The following is a 13,601-nucleotide window of genomic DNA, read 5'->3' on the forward strand; positions in this document are numbered from 1 at the left end:
GTCCAAATATTTATGGAACCATATACTGACATATACTAATATACGAAATCGGCTATAGGCTAAATACAGCGCAATTGTATTATAACTACATATTATTAATATACTATTTCATTGCAATTCCAGTTGGGTAATTCCTGTAGAGCTTTCAATATATTTTGTTATTTCATAGGGATATCGTTTTTTTTATAAATTGGCTCCTTTTTTGTTAATCTCATTTTGGGTAGGGTTTTTACAATTTTTATTGCCCCTTTTATTAAAGGCAGTTTTAGCAATAGGTTGTATATATATATATATATATATATATATATATATATATATATATATATATATACAGTGAGGGAAAAAAGTATTTGATCCCCTGCTGATATTGTACATTTGCCCACTGACAAAGAAATGATCAGTCTATAATTTTAATGGTAGGTGTATTTTAACAGTGAAAAAATCCAGAAAAACGCATTTCAAAAAAGTTATAAATTGATTTGCATGTTGATGAGGGAAATAAGTATTTGACCCCTTCGACTTAGTACTTGGTGGCAAAACCCTTGTTGGCAATCACAGAGGTCAGACGTTTCTTGTAGTTGGCCACCAGGTTTGCACACATCTCAGGAGGGATTTTGTCCCACTCCTCTTTGCAGATCCTCTCCAAGTCATTAAGGTTTCGATGCTGATGTTTGGCTACTCGAACCTTCAGGTCCCTCCACAGATTTTCTATGGGGTTAAGGTCTGGAGACTGGCTAGGCCACTCCAGGACCTTAATGTGCTTCTTCTTGAGCCACTCCTTTGGTGCCTTGGCTTTGTGTTTTGGGTCATTGTCATGCTGGAATACCCATCCACGACCCATTTTCAATGTCCTGGCTGAGGGAAGGAGGTTCTCACCCACGATTTGACGGTACATGGCCCTGTCCATCATCCCTTTAATGCGGTGCAGTTGTCCTGTCCCCTTAGCAGAAAAACACCCCCAAAGCATAATGTTTCCACCTCCATGTTTGACGGTGGGGATGGTGTTCTTGGGGTCATTCCTCCTCCTCCAAACACGGTGAGTTGTGTGCCAAAAGAGATGCCACAACACTTTCACGCAGTTCTCCTCTGAATCATTCAGATGTTCATTGGCAAACTTCAGACGGGCCTGTACATGTGCTTTCTTGAGCAGGGGGACCTTGCGGGCACTGCAGGATTTCAGTCCTTTACAGCATAGTGTGTTACCAATTGTTTTCTTGGTGACTATGGTCCCAGCTGCCTTGAGATCATTAACAAGATCCTCCCATGTAGTTCTGGGCTGATTCCTCACTGTTCTCATGATTGGTGAAACTCCACGAGGTGAGATCTTGCATGGAGCCCTAGACCGAGGGAGACTGACAGTTATTTTGTGTTTCTTCCATTTGCAAATAATCGCACCAACTGTTGTCACTTTCTCATCAAGCTGCTTGGCGATGGTCTTGTAGCCCATTCCAGCCTTGTGTAGGTCTACAATCTTGTCCCTGACAGCCTTGGACAGCTCTTTGGTCTTGGCCATGGTGGAGAGTTTGGAATCTGATTGATTGATTGCTTCTGTGGACAGGTGTCTTTTATACAGGTAACGAGCTGAGAAATCTTGATGATTGATAGGGGATCAAATACTTATTTCACTCAATAACATGCAAATCAATTTATAACTTTTTTGAAATGCGTTTTTCTGGATTTTTTTGTTGTTATTGTCTCTCACTGTTAAAATACACCTATCATTAAAATTATAGACTGATCATTTCTTTGTCATTGCGCAAATGTACAATATCAGCAGGGGATCAAATACTTTTTTCCCTCACTGTATGTATATACAGTCCCCCTAATTCGCTTTCGTAGTGTTCCCTTACTAAAGTATAGTCTTTGTACACATAAACATCATTATTATTGAACTTTTCTCATCCTTGTGGTGTTGTCATGGAGGTAGACAGTGTGGCCCTGGACTTTTATGAGGTGATTCAGCTTTCAGAGGTGGGTTGTCAGGTTAAGTTAAATGAGACCTCCTGAAAGAGGTCCCCCGTAAATCTAGATCATCAAAATAATTTAACTAAACTGAAAAAGTGAAAATCTGCATCTTATAGACTTTTAAAGGTATAGCCTCAATATAGGAACTATATGTTGCTCAGACAGTCTGTTCACATTATCAGTTTGTTTTTGTCCGTTGAACCGGAAACTGACATTAATTAATCCACCTTTCCTCACGATCACACCTGTGGTTAAAATAGGGCTGCACACAACACTCAAAATGGAGAAACACGATTCATTTACATTAATTATATACGTAAACGCTGAAAGCCCCAGTTTCTCTCTCTCTCTCTCTCTATTCAGGGAAGGCATACTCTAAACTGATTGGATGAAAGTAGAAACAAACATGTTAATGATAGAGGACAGGTTAGTCATCAAGCACATACATGACAATAGTATTGTTATGCCTGCAATTTCATATCTAATTAATAATTATAAGACTTAACCTGCCATCTCAACTCTAACTGAATAGTGAAAGCAGTGTATTATTGTGCATACCTGAACACTGGTACTTCGGTCCTGAAAGCAGTGACCTTGTGTCGAGTGCAAATAACTGGATGTATAACTTCATATATATGGATTTCAGTTGAACCATTGGACTCGTAATTTGCACAGTCAGTGCTTTTTTGTTATTTTAAACAGTTGGAGAGTTTAAGTTAAATATCACATATCTAATGTTTTGTGAGCTAAGCCATTTAAAAAGTGAAGTTATCAGTTCTATGAGATTTTCGATTAACTATGATACCTTGGGTTGAAGCAAAATCCAGCAGGACAGTAGGTCAGGATAAGAGAATAGTCAACCAGGCAGGAAGGTGTATTTTAAAGGAATGTTAAATGCAACCATAAAAATCAAAGAGGTCACATGTGCTCTGATTGGTTGGGTGTGTTTGTATCCTTGGGCATTATGATGGTCTTGGTGTGTGCCTGACCTGTGTCTCAGGGACATGAACCACTATGCACATGATGCTACAGCCCAAACACTGCAGCCTGTTACCTGGTTTCAGCACATTGATGATTGGCAGGTGTAATCCTCTGTGTGAGAGTTCAGTGTTTGTCTGCCAGTGAGGTAATCAGGTGAGAGGATAAAGGAACAATTCTTGGAGGAGGATCAACTGAGATGTTCTTCACTAAACGAGCAACCATGATGCAACCTTTACATTTTCCCTGCACTTCAGCTCATGTTATTGTAAGCAGAATGATATCATTAGTTGAATATTGATTCAGATTAATACTAAACACAGTATATTTTATTAATACTCACTTGTGTAGTGTAGTTTTTAGCAGGATCTGTTGCACACTGTGTCCAGCAATATTCGAGCGTAGTGTTGATCTGTTTAAATTAACTAAACATATGTTTTTCTTCTACACGCAGTCATGTGTAGAATAATACATTGTGAGTTATTAACATTTGTGGTCTAAGATTGTGAAATATGCAACTTAATACAATTCCAGTTTAATATATTATGTATATGTATATGTACTGTATACAGCTCTGGAAAAAATTACGAGACCACTTAATATTAATTTCTGAACTGGTCTCTTAATTTTTCCAGAGCTGTATGTTTTCACACAAATGCAGTTGCATTGCTAAACTGGGGCAAAGACTGACATACAAGTGCTGTGGTTTTAAGGTTTAAGCATTACTCTGTCTCTGCATACAATTCTGCATTGTAACCTCTGCCTTAGTGAGGGAGTGGTTAAGGAAATAACCCGTAATTATCTCTTACCTACAAGCCAATGGTTAACCTATATATATATATGAACAGACGCACGGTTATAGGAGTAGCTATAGGCATAGAGGAACTCTCCAAGGAAAGATGTCTCTGATCGCAGTGCTGCTGGCGAACACTGTCACAGTGTCTCTGGTCTTCATTTTCACAACAGCCTTCTTCTTCTACCTTCTCTTCAAACCATCCAAGTCATCTGTGTACAGGTTCCCCCCCGGCCCGGCTGCCTGGCCTGTGATTGGGAACCTCAATATTCTGGACGTGAAGAAACCTCAGGAAACTTTATGCCAGGTGAGTGTTCACTTTGGGAATTTCAGAATTTGGTGAATATCACTAGTGACTCTAAGCTCATATGTTCCGATATCTTGACAGGCAGTTGATTCAAACACAGGCAAACAAAAGGATGTGAAAATGTTTGGCACAATGTTTAGCTTTTTAGACTTTTCCACAATAGGAGTAGCACAGCTGAGTCCTGGCTTTAGTGCTTTTTAATAGCACATCAATTTGAAAAAAATGAATGGAATCTTTGGCTTGATAAAGAAAAAAACAGCCATCGATACATTAAATTATGTACAAGAATATGTCTTTAATGAAGCAATATCTTTAAACATATTAGGGCAATGCAATGCAGTGTATTGCAGAATCAACTGGCCTAATTATCGTGTGGTCAGTTTTACCCCTGACAGCTGCTATGGTGAAAGGGCTGCTATGATGACTGGACTGTGCTAATGTGAAATTTGATTAATGACTTAGTGACCTTGCTGTCCTTTTTAATACAAACATAACAAAAACTGTTCCTCAGCAAACCCAGAACTCAATGTGCTGATGGTTACTGAAACAAAGTAAATACCCCCCCTCCCCCCTGCAAAATCCTTGTAGAAGTAGTGCATCACATAACAAATGGAAAACCCAGATGGCTGAAGCAGCTTGTTTTCAGCTTAGCCACCTGCAGGGAAAAGGAGTGCTTAGGAGTACTATTTGAAACCCAATCAGGGGGCAAAGCCTGCCAACGAATAGAAAATTAAGACTACTATTGAGTCCAGTGTGTTGGCAAGCTTGGACTGAATTTTCTTCCCTCTCCTCTTCCTCCAGCTTTCAGAGAAGTATGGTGATGTGTTCACCTTTCACATGGGTAGACATAAGGTCTTGGTCCTGACTGGATATGAAACAGTGAAGGAGGCCTTGGTGAATCGGGCAGATGATTTTGGCGAGAGAGGCCTGACACATACGTCCACAATGTTTGCAAAGGGCACCGGTAACTGTTTTCTTCCTATAGTTTCTGTGGGTCACTTGTACATTGAAGAACACGTGGAAGACAGTTCTCAAAACAAGGAGACAAAACCTGTAAAGAAGGCTTGGCGATTTCATCAATTGACACCTCACTCAATACTTCCTTACATTTTCCCCAATAGATGAGTAATGAATCAGAATGCCTGTTGCTAAATTGTGATCCTTCTCTTTCCTTTGCCAGGCAGGAAACATTTACCTAAGAACTAGACTATTTAAGATGAAGTTTCTCCAGTTTTGTTTTCAGAGTAGCCCAAATAACCTGCTGTATAATTCAGGCCTAGGGGTTTTACAATTATTCTAGATGGGGACCGCAGCTGTGTTTTGCTGAAACAAAGTTGTTGCATATGAATAGATCCTAGAGAGGCCCCTACAGAGAGAACTCAGACATTGAGAGCATCTTTAAGGTTTGTTATGTTTTTTGTTTTTCCAGGCATCATATTTGGATATGGGGAGTCATGGAAGACCATGCGGAGGTTTACTCTCTCCACCTTGCGGGATTTCGGCATGGGAAAGAGAACCATCGAGGACAGGATAGTGGAGGAGGCCCAGTGTCTGTTGGATGTCTTTGAGTCACATAAAGGTATCAGAGAATATTTTATTTAGATATTAAAAAACAGAAGAAACAAAAAACTCAAGTATATTGTAGGTCTGTGGTGGAGATTCCACAGTTTCCTGACCAACTCAAGAACTTTAATGTTTTTTTAAGGGCCACATAAAATACTACTTGGAAACACATTGGAGTTTCATTGATTTAATTGAAGTTGGCATGCCTTGCCATTTAGAGGTTAAAGATAAACTCCATGCAAGTGTTAGATATGTTGTATTATAGTTATAAACCTTTCAAATTTGGACAGTTTAGTACACTTAATTTGTTGACAGCATAATTGACCTTTGCTAGTTGGCACATAGTAGTGTTTTTCAGTCTGAAAAATGTATTGTTTATAGAAAGATATTAAAGATAACAAAAAGGGAGACATTTCTTTCAAATGCCAATTGTACTATTTTTGCCAAGAGTGCTTCAGACAGTTTCTCAGACCTCCATTATCACTAGTCTTGCACTGCCCAGCCTATAATCACAGTATCTATTCCCTAGTGCTAATGTCGGCTTGTGAAACCAGCCCTTTAATCAATGGTACTGATGCTTTGTGGTGTGAGTTATTACTCCAGATCCCAATGACTGCATTTAATGAGGTGGGTTTTCTGACCAAACTGGACAAATGACTTTGTACTCTCTGTAGAAAAATATATATATTTAAATTAATACCCACAGAAGTAACTGTACAAGAAATGTGCTTGTTTGGAGATGATTTTAAAATTTAAATTTAAATCATTAAGCCAGTAAACTATAATATTAGATGGGCAGAATCGCAATGGTAGGATGAGGGCACATGAGAACAGGTCCATGACAATTCATCCCCATCAATTCCTCCCTGTCAATTCGCCCCGGCAACAATTACACTTGACTCCACTTTGTATTTGTAACCATGAGTGCATTCACTTATTGTAGATCAGGGATGCTACTAATCGATGACCGTGAGTTGCGGGCATGTTGTCTGGTAAGAGCGGGGGGGTGCTGACCGTCTTTTCTCCGATATGAGCAAGGGGGGGTGCTGACCAATGCACCACCTGATATACAACTTTAACATGAAACCTATTTTAAGTAGCCTGCACCTAATTGTATAAAACTTAATTATTGTGGTAATAGTCTCAAATTAATGTATAAATTAAAAACATACATTATAATAAATAATACAAAATAGTTGTGTATGTATGTGTGTGTAGTTATATACCCTACCTACTATATATACACATATGTGTGTTATTTGGCTCTACAATAAGTGAATGCACTCATGGTTACAAATGCTACAGTGGAGAATGTAATGATGGGGGCAAATTGACGCGGAGACAAACTGTAATGGGGATGAATTGTCGCGGGGACCATTTATCCTGGGGTCAAATTGTTGCGGGACGAATTGACATGCTCCCCATGAGAACTGTGTACTGCAAGGGGGTGGTGTTCTGACGAATTGTCAACCAGGGGGGACTTTACGGGAAGGCATGAGGGCATTTTCTGGGTGGCAGGGCAAACATCCTTTTCACCCCCCCGTGCACGTGTCTGCTATTAGATCATTTACAGATCAGGTACAGTGAACACCAATAGACTCAATGTTTTCCCCTATTCAGGGTTCGAGGCCTTAACCCTACTCATAAACTGTTACTTGTGTGCATAAAGCTCTCTTATGTTGGGTACGTGTAAGTGTTGAACACAGCAACTGGATTTCCTCCCCGTTGGGTGTGCATGAGAAACTGATGCTGATAGAGGACCGTGTTTTAGGTCTGAGGGAGTGGATATGATCTGAGTGTTTTAGATCTTGTGTAAGTGTGTTCCGTGCTTCATGTTTCCTCTAAGGTGACCCGTTTGACCCCACCACCAACATCAACTCAGCGGTGTCTAATGTGATCTGCAGCATTGTGTTTGGAGACCGGTTTGACTACAGCGACCCCCAGTTCCTACGACTCCAGCAACTTGTCAGCCAGAATGTTAAGCTCGCCACCTCCCCTGCGATGCGGGTATTGGACTCCAGGGACATTGTCCTCTCCATAATTCAGTGTGGTCACAAAGCACATGCTTCTGTTAATACATGCATTTAAAGTTGGGTTAGGCTCATTAATTCAAAATGCAGCTCATGTTCTCAGTTTGGATTAGTTGTGTAATTTCACCTCCCTGACAGAACTGATCGGGTTCTGTAATGACCTCTTCCAGGAGAATCCAACCAATAATATTTGCATCTTCGTAAGATGACTGTATATTGTTCACAGTTATAACAGTTTTATTGATGCATATTAGTGGATGCACTAACAACACCTGCATTATTATAATACAATGAAAACTTAAGCTGTACACCTCTCATATGTCTTTAATGCATGTTATCATTAAGTCTCATAAACATGTTCTTCCACTGTCACAGCACTTGTTGTGTGTTTGGTTTTCCAGCTGTACGACATCTCCCCTTTCCTGGGGTCCTTTCTTGCCAATTTCAAGAAAATGTACAGTAATACTTTAGAGAATCGGACGTTCTTCTCCAACTACTACCATAAGCACAAGGACATTGTGGATAGAAATGACCTGAGGAGCTTCATTGATGCTTTCATTGCCAAACAGCAGGACGAGGTGATGTTCATTCAATATTTTAATCCTAATATTAATGCCAAATATCTTGCTGTGACTCTGGTCCTGGAGAAGCAGTCTATGCATTTAAAGGGCTCTGTAATGGGAAAACCCAGACATCTAGCCTATATGTGTTGGAATCAATAAGTGAGTGCTAGCGGCATGTAGTTAGGTTGTCACTGACTGTAGACAGGAACTGAAACAATTTACCACCTGGCAGAAGGTTTCAGTTTGGTAGAAAAATCACTAGCTTGTTTAGAGGCACAGAATGCAAATAAAATGTTTAAGGCATCAGCAGCTGTGCACAATGCTCTCATATAATATATAGGACAAAACTCAACTAAAACAAGAGACACTGTGTAAACCAGGGGCATCACTAGACCCTATTTAGGGCGCCCCTTGTTTTTTCTTTCAGCCCCCCTAAAAATAATACAACAAAAGAATCCAAGAATGAAGAAGTAAATCCGCAAAACACTGTCAGCAACATCCCCCCTGCTCTTACACTGGAAAAAAACACCATGAGCACCAGCACAACCGCCCCACTCCCCCCTCCCCCCCCCCCACCGATCCTAGACACCATTTTGAAGCACCCCTAAAACTTCAAGTCTAGAAACGGCCCTGGTGCAAATGTCCATCAAACATTTTTTTTACGAAAGAAAAGAAACAGCAAGAAGATGCAGTGCCATCCACATCTAAGCACTAAAGAATATGCAGTATTTCTCACTTATGAATATATTTCCGACTTTCTCAGGTGATGAGTTGAAGAAACATAAAGCCTGCATGATTTGATACTGACGTTTTATCAATGTAAAGAGACTAAGTAATTCTCTTTAGCGTTTTTGGGTGGGAGGGTTGGGGCCGCCATTAAACTTCCAAGCATCTCATGTATCATGGCTTTTTTTCTGTTTAGAATGCTAAAAACCCAAATACTTATTTCCATGAGATGAACATGGTGACCACTGCAGGGAACCTCTTTGCTGCAGGAACAGAAACTACATCAACCACTCTGCGCTGGGGGCTTCTGATGATGATGAAATACCCTCTCATACAGGGTGAGTCGGGACACGAGCTCTGGGGGCCTCTAGCCTGATCATCTAGCAGGTCTCCTTGTTAGTCAACATCTAAGTGTAGGCATATAGCTTGGGTCCCATCACTGGTCCTGGAAAGCTGAATTCACATTATCTGGTGTAATTTGTTGTTTAAAGCCTATATTGGTCTTAATTTAAGCAGAATAAATAGAATCCTGGGAAAATAATACACAGACAAGGCATTTGTTCTACCCAAATTTATCAGTGAACTCCTCTAGTAATCATTGGAAATACTTATCTATTTAAACATAATATACATGTGGGTATTTTCCATGAAATTAATGTCAGGACATTTGCCATGAATTCTTCCCCATTTTCCACACTCAATTCCAGTCTAGTCCAGGGCTGCGAACTCCTCAGACCACTGTCCACACCCTGCACCTTTGCTTGTAATACCATGGACTGTCTCTTCTCTCCCTGCCTGTAGAGAAGGTGCATGCTGAGATCCAAGCAGTGATTGGGAAAGAGCGCCCCCCAAGGGTGGAGGACCGAAAGGACATGCCTTACACTGACGCGGTGCTGCACGAGATCCAGAGGTTTGCTAATGTGGTCCCCATGAATCTGCTACATCAGACCAAATCAGACATTGACTTCAAGGGCTACAGAATCCCCAAGGTGAGCCTCCCCGACACAGCAGTCCACCTCACACAGACAGCGCACACTGTGACACATTTCCTGCATTTCTGTTGGTTTCAGACTGGGACTCCTCCACTCACCATTTTTAAGATGATGCAAAATTAAATTAGTTACTGGAATGAGAATGTGACCTGAGATCTTCTCATTTGTATTTCCTGTTGACAGATGACTTTATTGTAAAATAAACCTTAACTTTCCCACACAGGGCACTGCAGTCATTCCTCTGCTCACCTCTGTGCTTTTTGATAAGAACCACTGGGAGACACCACACAAGTTCAACCCACAGCACTTCCTGGACGCTCATGGAAAATTTGTCAAGAGAGAAGCCTTCATGCCCTTTTCAGCAGGTCAGTGCCATATCCTTAACTTAGCCTTATCAATGTCAATTTTCATGTATGATTAGGGATGACTAGCTTCTCAAGCCTGGAGACCTGGGCTCTGCCTGACTGCAGTGCAATGCCAATATTTTACATCACACATTTACATCTGTGGGACTTCAGTGACTGCCATGAATGTTCTGGGTCAGTGTTCTACAGCACAACATGCATGTTGGGTATCCAAGTTAGAATCACCTTCTACTGACCTGTACAAGGATGTGACACAAAACCCACCAACATCCAGTGCGAAAATGTATCAGGCAAGTAAATCAGTGTCTCAAAGCTTTAAATTGTGCATTGTGCACAGGGAAGGTGCAAAATAATACCAAAAGGGTAGAAGTGCACTGTGTAAAAAATGGGGGTGATTCCACTGTTCTGGGGTTGCTGGATGTGTACTCCATCCGACACATCCCTGTCTTTGTGTCCCGTAGGTCGTCGAGTGTGTCTGGGCGAGACCCTGGCTAAGATGGAGCTCTTCCTGTTCTTCACCCTTTTCCTCCAGAGATTCAAATTCAGTCTGCCTCCGGGCATCCGCGCTGAAGATGTGGACCTTTCACCAACCCCTGGCATCACCAACGCACCAAAACCTTACATTCTGTGTGCCATCAGGCAGTGACGGATTCGAAATCGTTCCTCTGCGCACCAGGCTCCACCTTGAATCTGAGGCCACTCCCCCCTCCCATTCTCCTCCCCTTTTGCCCTGTTTTCAGAATTGTTTCAAAAACACTAAATACAGCCTTCATCCACATTCACCTCACTTGACAACTGTGCTCAACAGCCATCTTGGAAATCTATTTAGGTCTGTGGTGAATGTATCTGAGTTAGTAAACAGTTATGTGGATGTCGGGTCCTCCACTATCCCACAATGCATTGCTCTGCTGTACATAGGTAGTTCTGCTGTTGACTTAGGTAGTTAAATAGGAAGTGAACAATAACAAACAATCGGGTAACATACATGTATTCAAACAAATACAGACATTTTTGGAGTAATTTGGTACAGAAGGAATTGGATCTGTTCAGGTGACACAGCACAATTTACCATGTAGTGCATCACTCTCAAGTGTCACATTTTGAGGCTCCACCTCACACTCTCGTGCCTTGTTGCAATGATCTCACATGTCAAACAATCTATGTTTAAAATCTTGATGAATAAAAAACAATGTGCAGCCCCCTCCCCCCTCAACGTCTTCGAGCGCCCGTCCTCCACCCAGGCTGCTGGTTTTGCCAGCTGGACCAGTTTCTGTCACCACTTTTTTCATGTGAAAAATCTCATGTACTGACATGTTGAAAACTTGAGAGTTATGGTAGTATGACATGAAAAGAAAGTCCTTTCAAAAGTTTTTCTTCCTTAAAACCAGGGAAGATGCACCTTTAAAGAAAAATACTTGTAGTTATACTGTATTCCTGTGACTTTCCTGAATCGTTTGAATCTCCAGTTGCAGAAGGTACACATTAATATTGTGGAGGCTATTGACAAATACATATTAAGTGACAGGGAAGTAGAGGAAATGATAATACATTTCAGAACATATAGGAGGGGGAGAAAACATGCTGCAGTAATTTCACAGGTCCTTACTTAAAAATGTGCCCCTTGCTGCATGTGTTCCCCACATTGCACTGTATGGAGTATGAAACACCAAACACAAAGGCTGAGGTGACCGAAACCATTAAGATTATCCCCTAATTCTGTATCCCATAATGCTATTGTATCAATAAAATGCTACTGTTTTCAAAAGCTGTGTGAAAAAACCTGTAGCATAGGGCTATTTTTGTACACATTTTGTACGGTTCAATCAAAAACAACTTGATCAAAAAATATTATAAACCTCCTCCAAAGCATTTACAAGAAGCTTCCTTTGTTAGCCTACTCTGTGCTAAATTGTATGACTCCTGCAGCCATAGAAAATTATGGTTGAGGGTGTATTTGAGGGAAAAATATCAGATACAAAATAAAAACAAATCTACATTATTTGTTTTTAAGCTTTTTAATTTCCTTATTGATTAAAAACTCAAAATACATGTTTTTGTAATTTCATAGTTTACAGGGGGCACTAATAACATATGCCCAGGTAAGTAGGCGTAGGGGAAACACCCCCCCCCAATATTGATAGTGCCACCCCAATTGCAAAATGAATTGCACCACTGTGTGTTTTTATATCTAAAGTCCTTTTTTCTTACTGTAATTAAGAATATTCAGTAGTAAGTTGTAAAGAGGTTTTGGATAAAAACAGGCCAGAAGAAAAGTGTTCAAGAAGCATGTAATGTTTTGTATTGTTTTTAATTTGTATTGTTTTATTTTGAGTTGATAGTTGTTAATGGAGTGTGAGATAAAGGCACGGGAGAGAGGAGTAGAGGAGAAGCGCTGTGCTGAGTGCAGTGCTGAGTGCCGCTGGAGAAGCGGACAGGAGAGAACAAAGGGGGGATACTTTATACTGCCATAGGGCAACTGGAAGAAAAGTAAATCTGGACTCTTGGGCAGTACAGAAGGATACCTGAAACCAGCTACTTTTCTTCCCTGGGTGCAGCTGAGGAGGGTGATTTCTCTGCCTTGACACTTAGTTTCAGGGGATGAGGTAAACATTTTTAAATTGCTAACAAACCATGTTTCTAAGAGCTGTCCACAATGTCAGAGAAGTGGTGTGGTGGAAATTTACCAAAGGGACTGACAAAGGGTTATCATGCTTACTCATTATCTACATTGTAGATTATTCAGCAGCCAGAATAATCTGTTTGATTTACATTAACCAGCATTTAATGAATCTTCACTGATTCTTACAATTATTCCCATATATGGACTTTGTTTGGTTTGGAGTCTGACTGGGTCTTGGTATTTATTTACTGAAAAGCAAATTGTAAATATATATGTATATATTATGAATCTATCTATATTACAAAGGACTGCTGGATTTTAATATGCAGTATCAGTGTTACACATGCACACATTTCTGATCATCCAGAGTGTATAGAAGCAAATCCTGTGGTAACGCTAGTTATCGTTCGATTGATAGAAGCAGAGTAAACACTTTAACACTTTAATGGAGGAACACAATGAGAATGTTTAGTTCAATTTTAGAGTAGAGTTAACAGTGTAAGTGTTAAATACCCCATAGTGTTAAATGTAATTAACACTGGTGAGAGTAGTGCAGTGTTACATAAAATATATAAATAAACACTTATAAGAGTTGCTTTTTAACTCCAGAATAGCAGACCTTTAAACTCAGAGGCAGTGTAAAAATGCCAACTCTGATGAAAGTGTTCATTTACTCTGGTGAGTGTGGATTATATAAAC

General features: G+C 40.3%; 1 protein-coding gene across 1 annotated transcript; it reads left to right on the forward strand.

Annotated features, from left to right (window-relative positions):
* The first annotated feature begins 3,802 nt into the window (after nt 1-3,802).
* Nucleotides 3,803-12,151, forward strand: LOC136763540 (cytochrome P450 2K1-like). Its single transcript, XM_066717606.1, has 9 exons — nt 3,803-4,043; nt 4,845-5,007; nt 5,473-5,622; nt 7,453-7,613; nt 8,038-8,214; nt 9,122-9,263; nt 9,727-9,914; nt 10,141-10,282; nt 10,744-12,151. The coding sequence occupies exons 1-9, from the start codon at nt 3,843-3,845 to the stop codon at nt 10,926-10,928; spliced, it is 1,509 nt and encodes a 502-aa protein (XP_066573703.1). The 5' UTR covers nt 3,803-3,842; the 3' UTR covers nt 10,929-12,151.
* Nucleotides 12,152-13,601: the final 1,450 nt, after the last annotated feature.

Source organism: Amia ocellicauda, chromosome 11 (genome assembly GCF_036373705.1).
Source record: "Amia ocellicauda isolate fAmiCal2 chromosome 11, fAmiCal2.hap1, whole genome shotgun sequence".
Classification (NCBI taxonomy): Eukaryota; Metazoa; Chordata; class Actinopteri; order Amiiformes; family Amiidae; genus Amia; species Amia ocellicauda.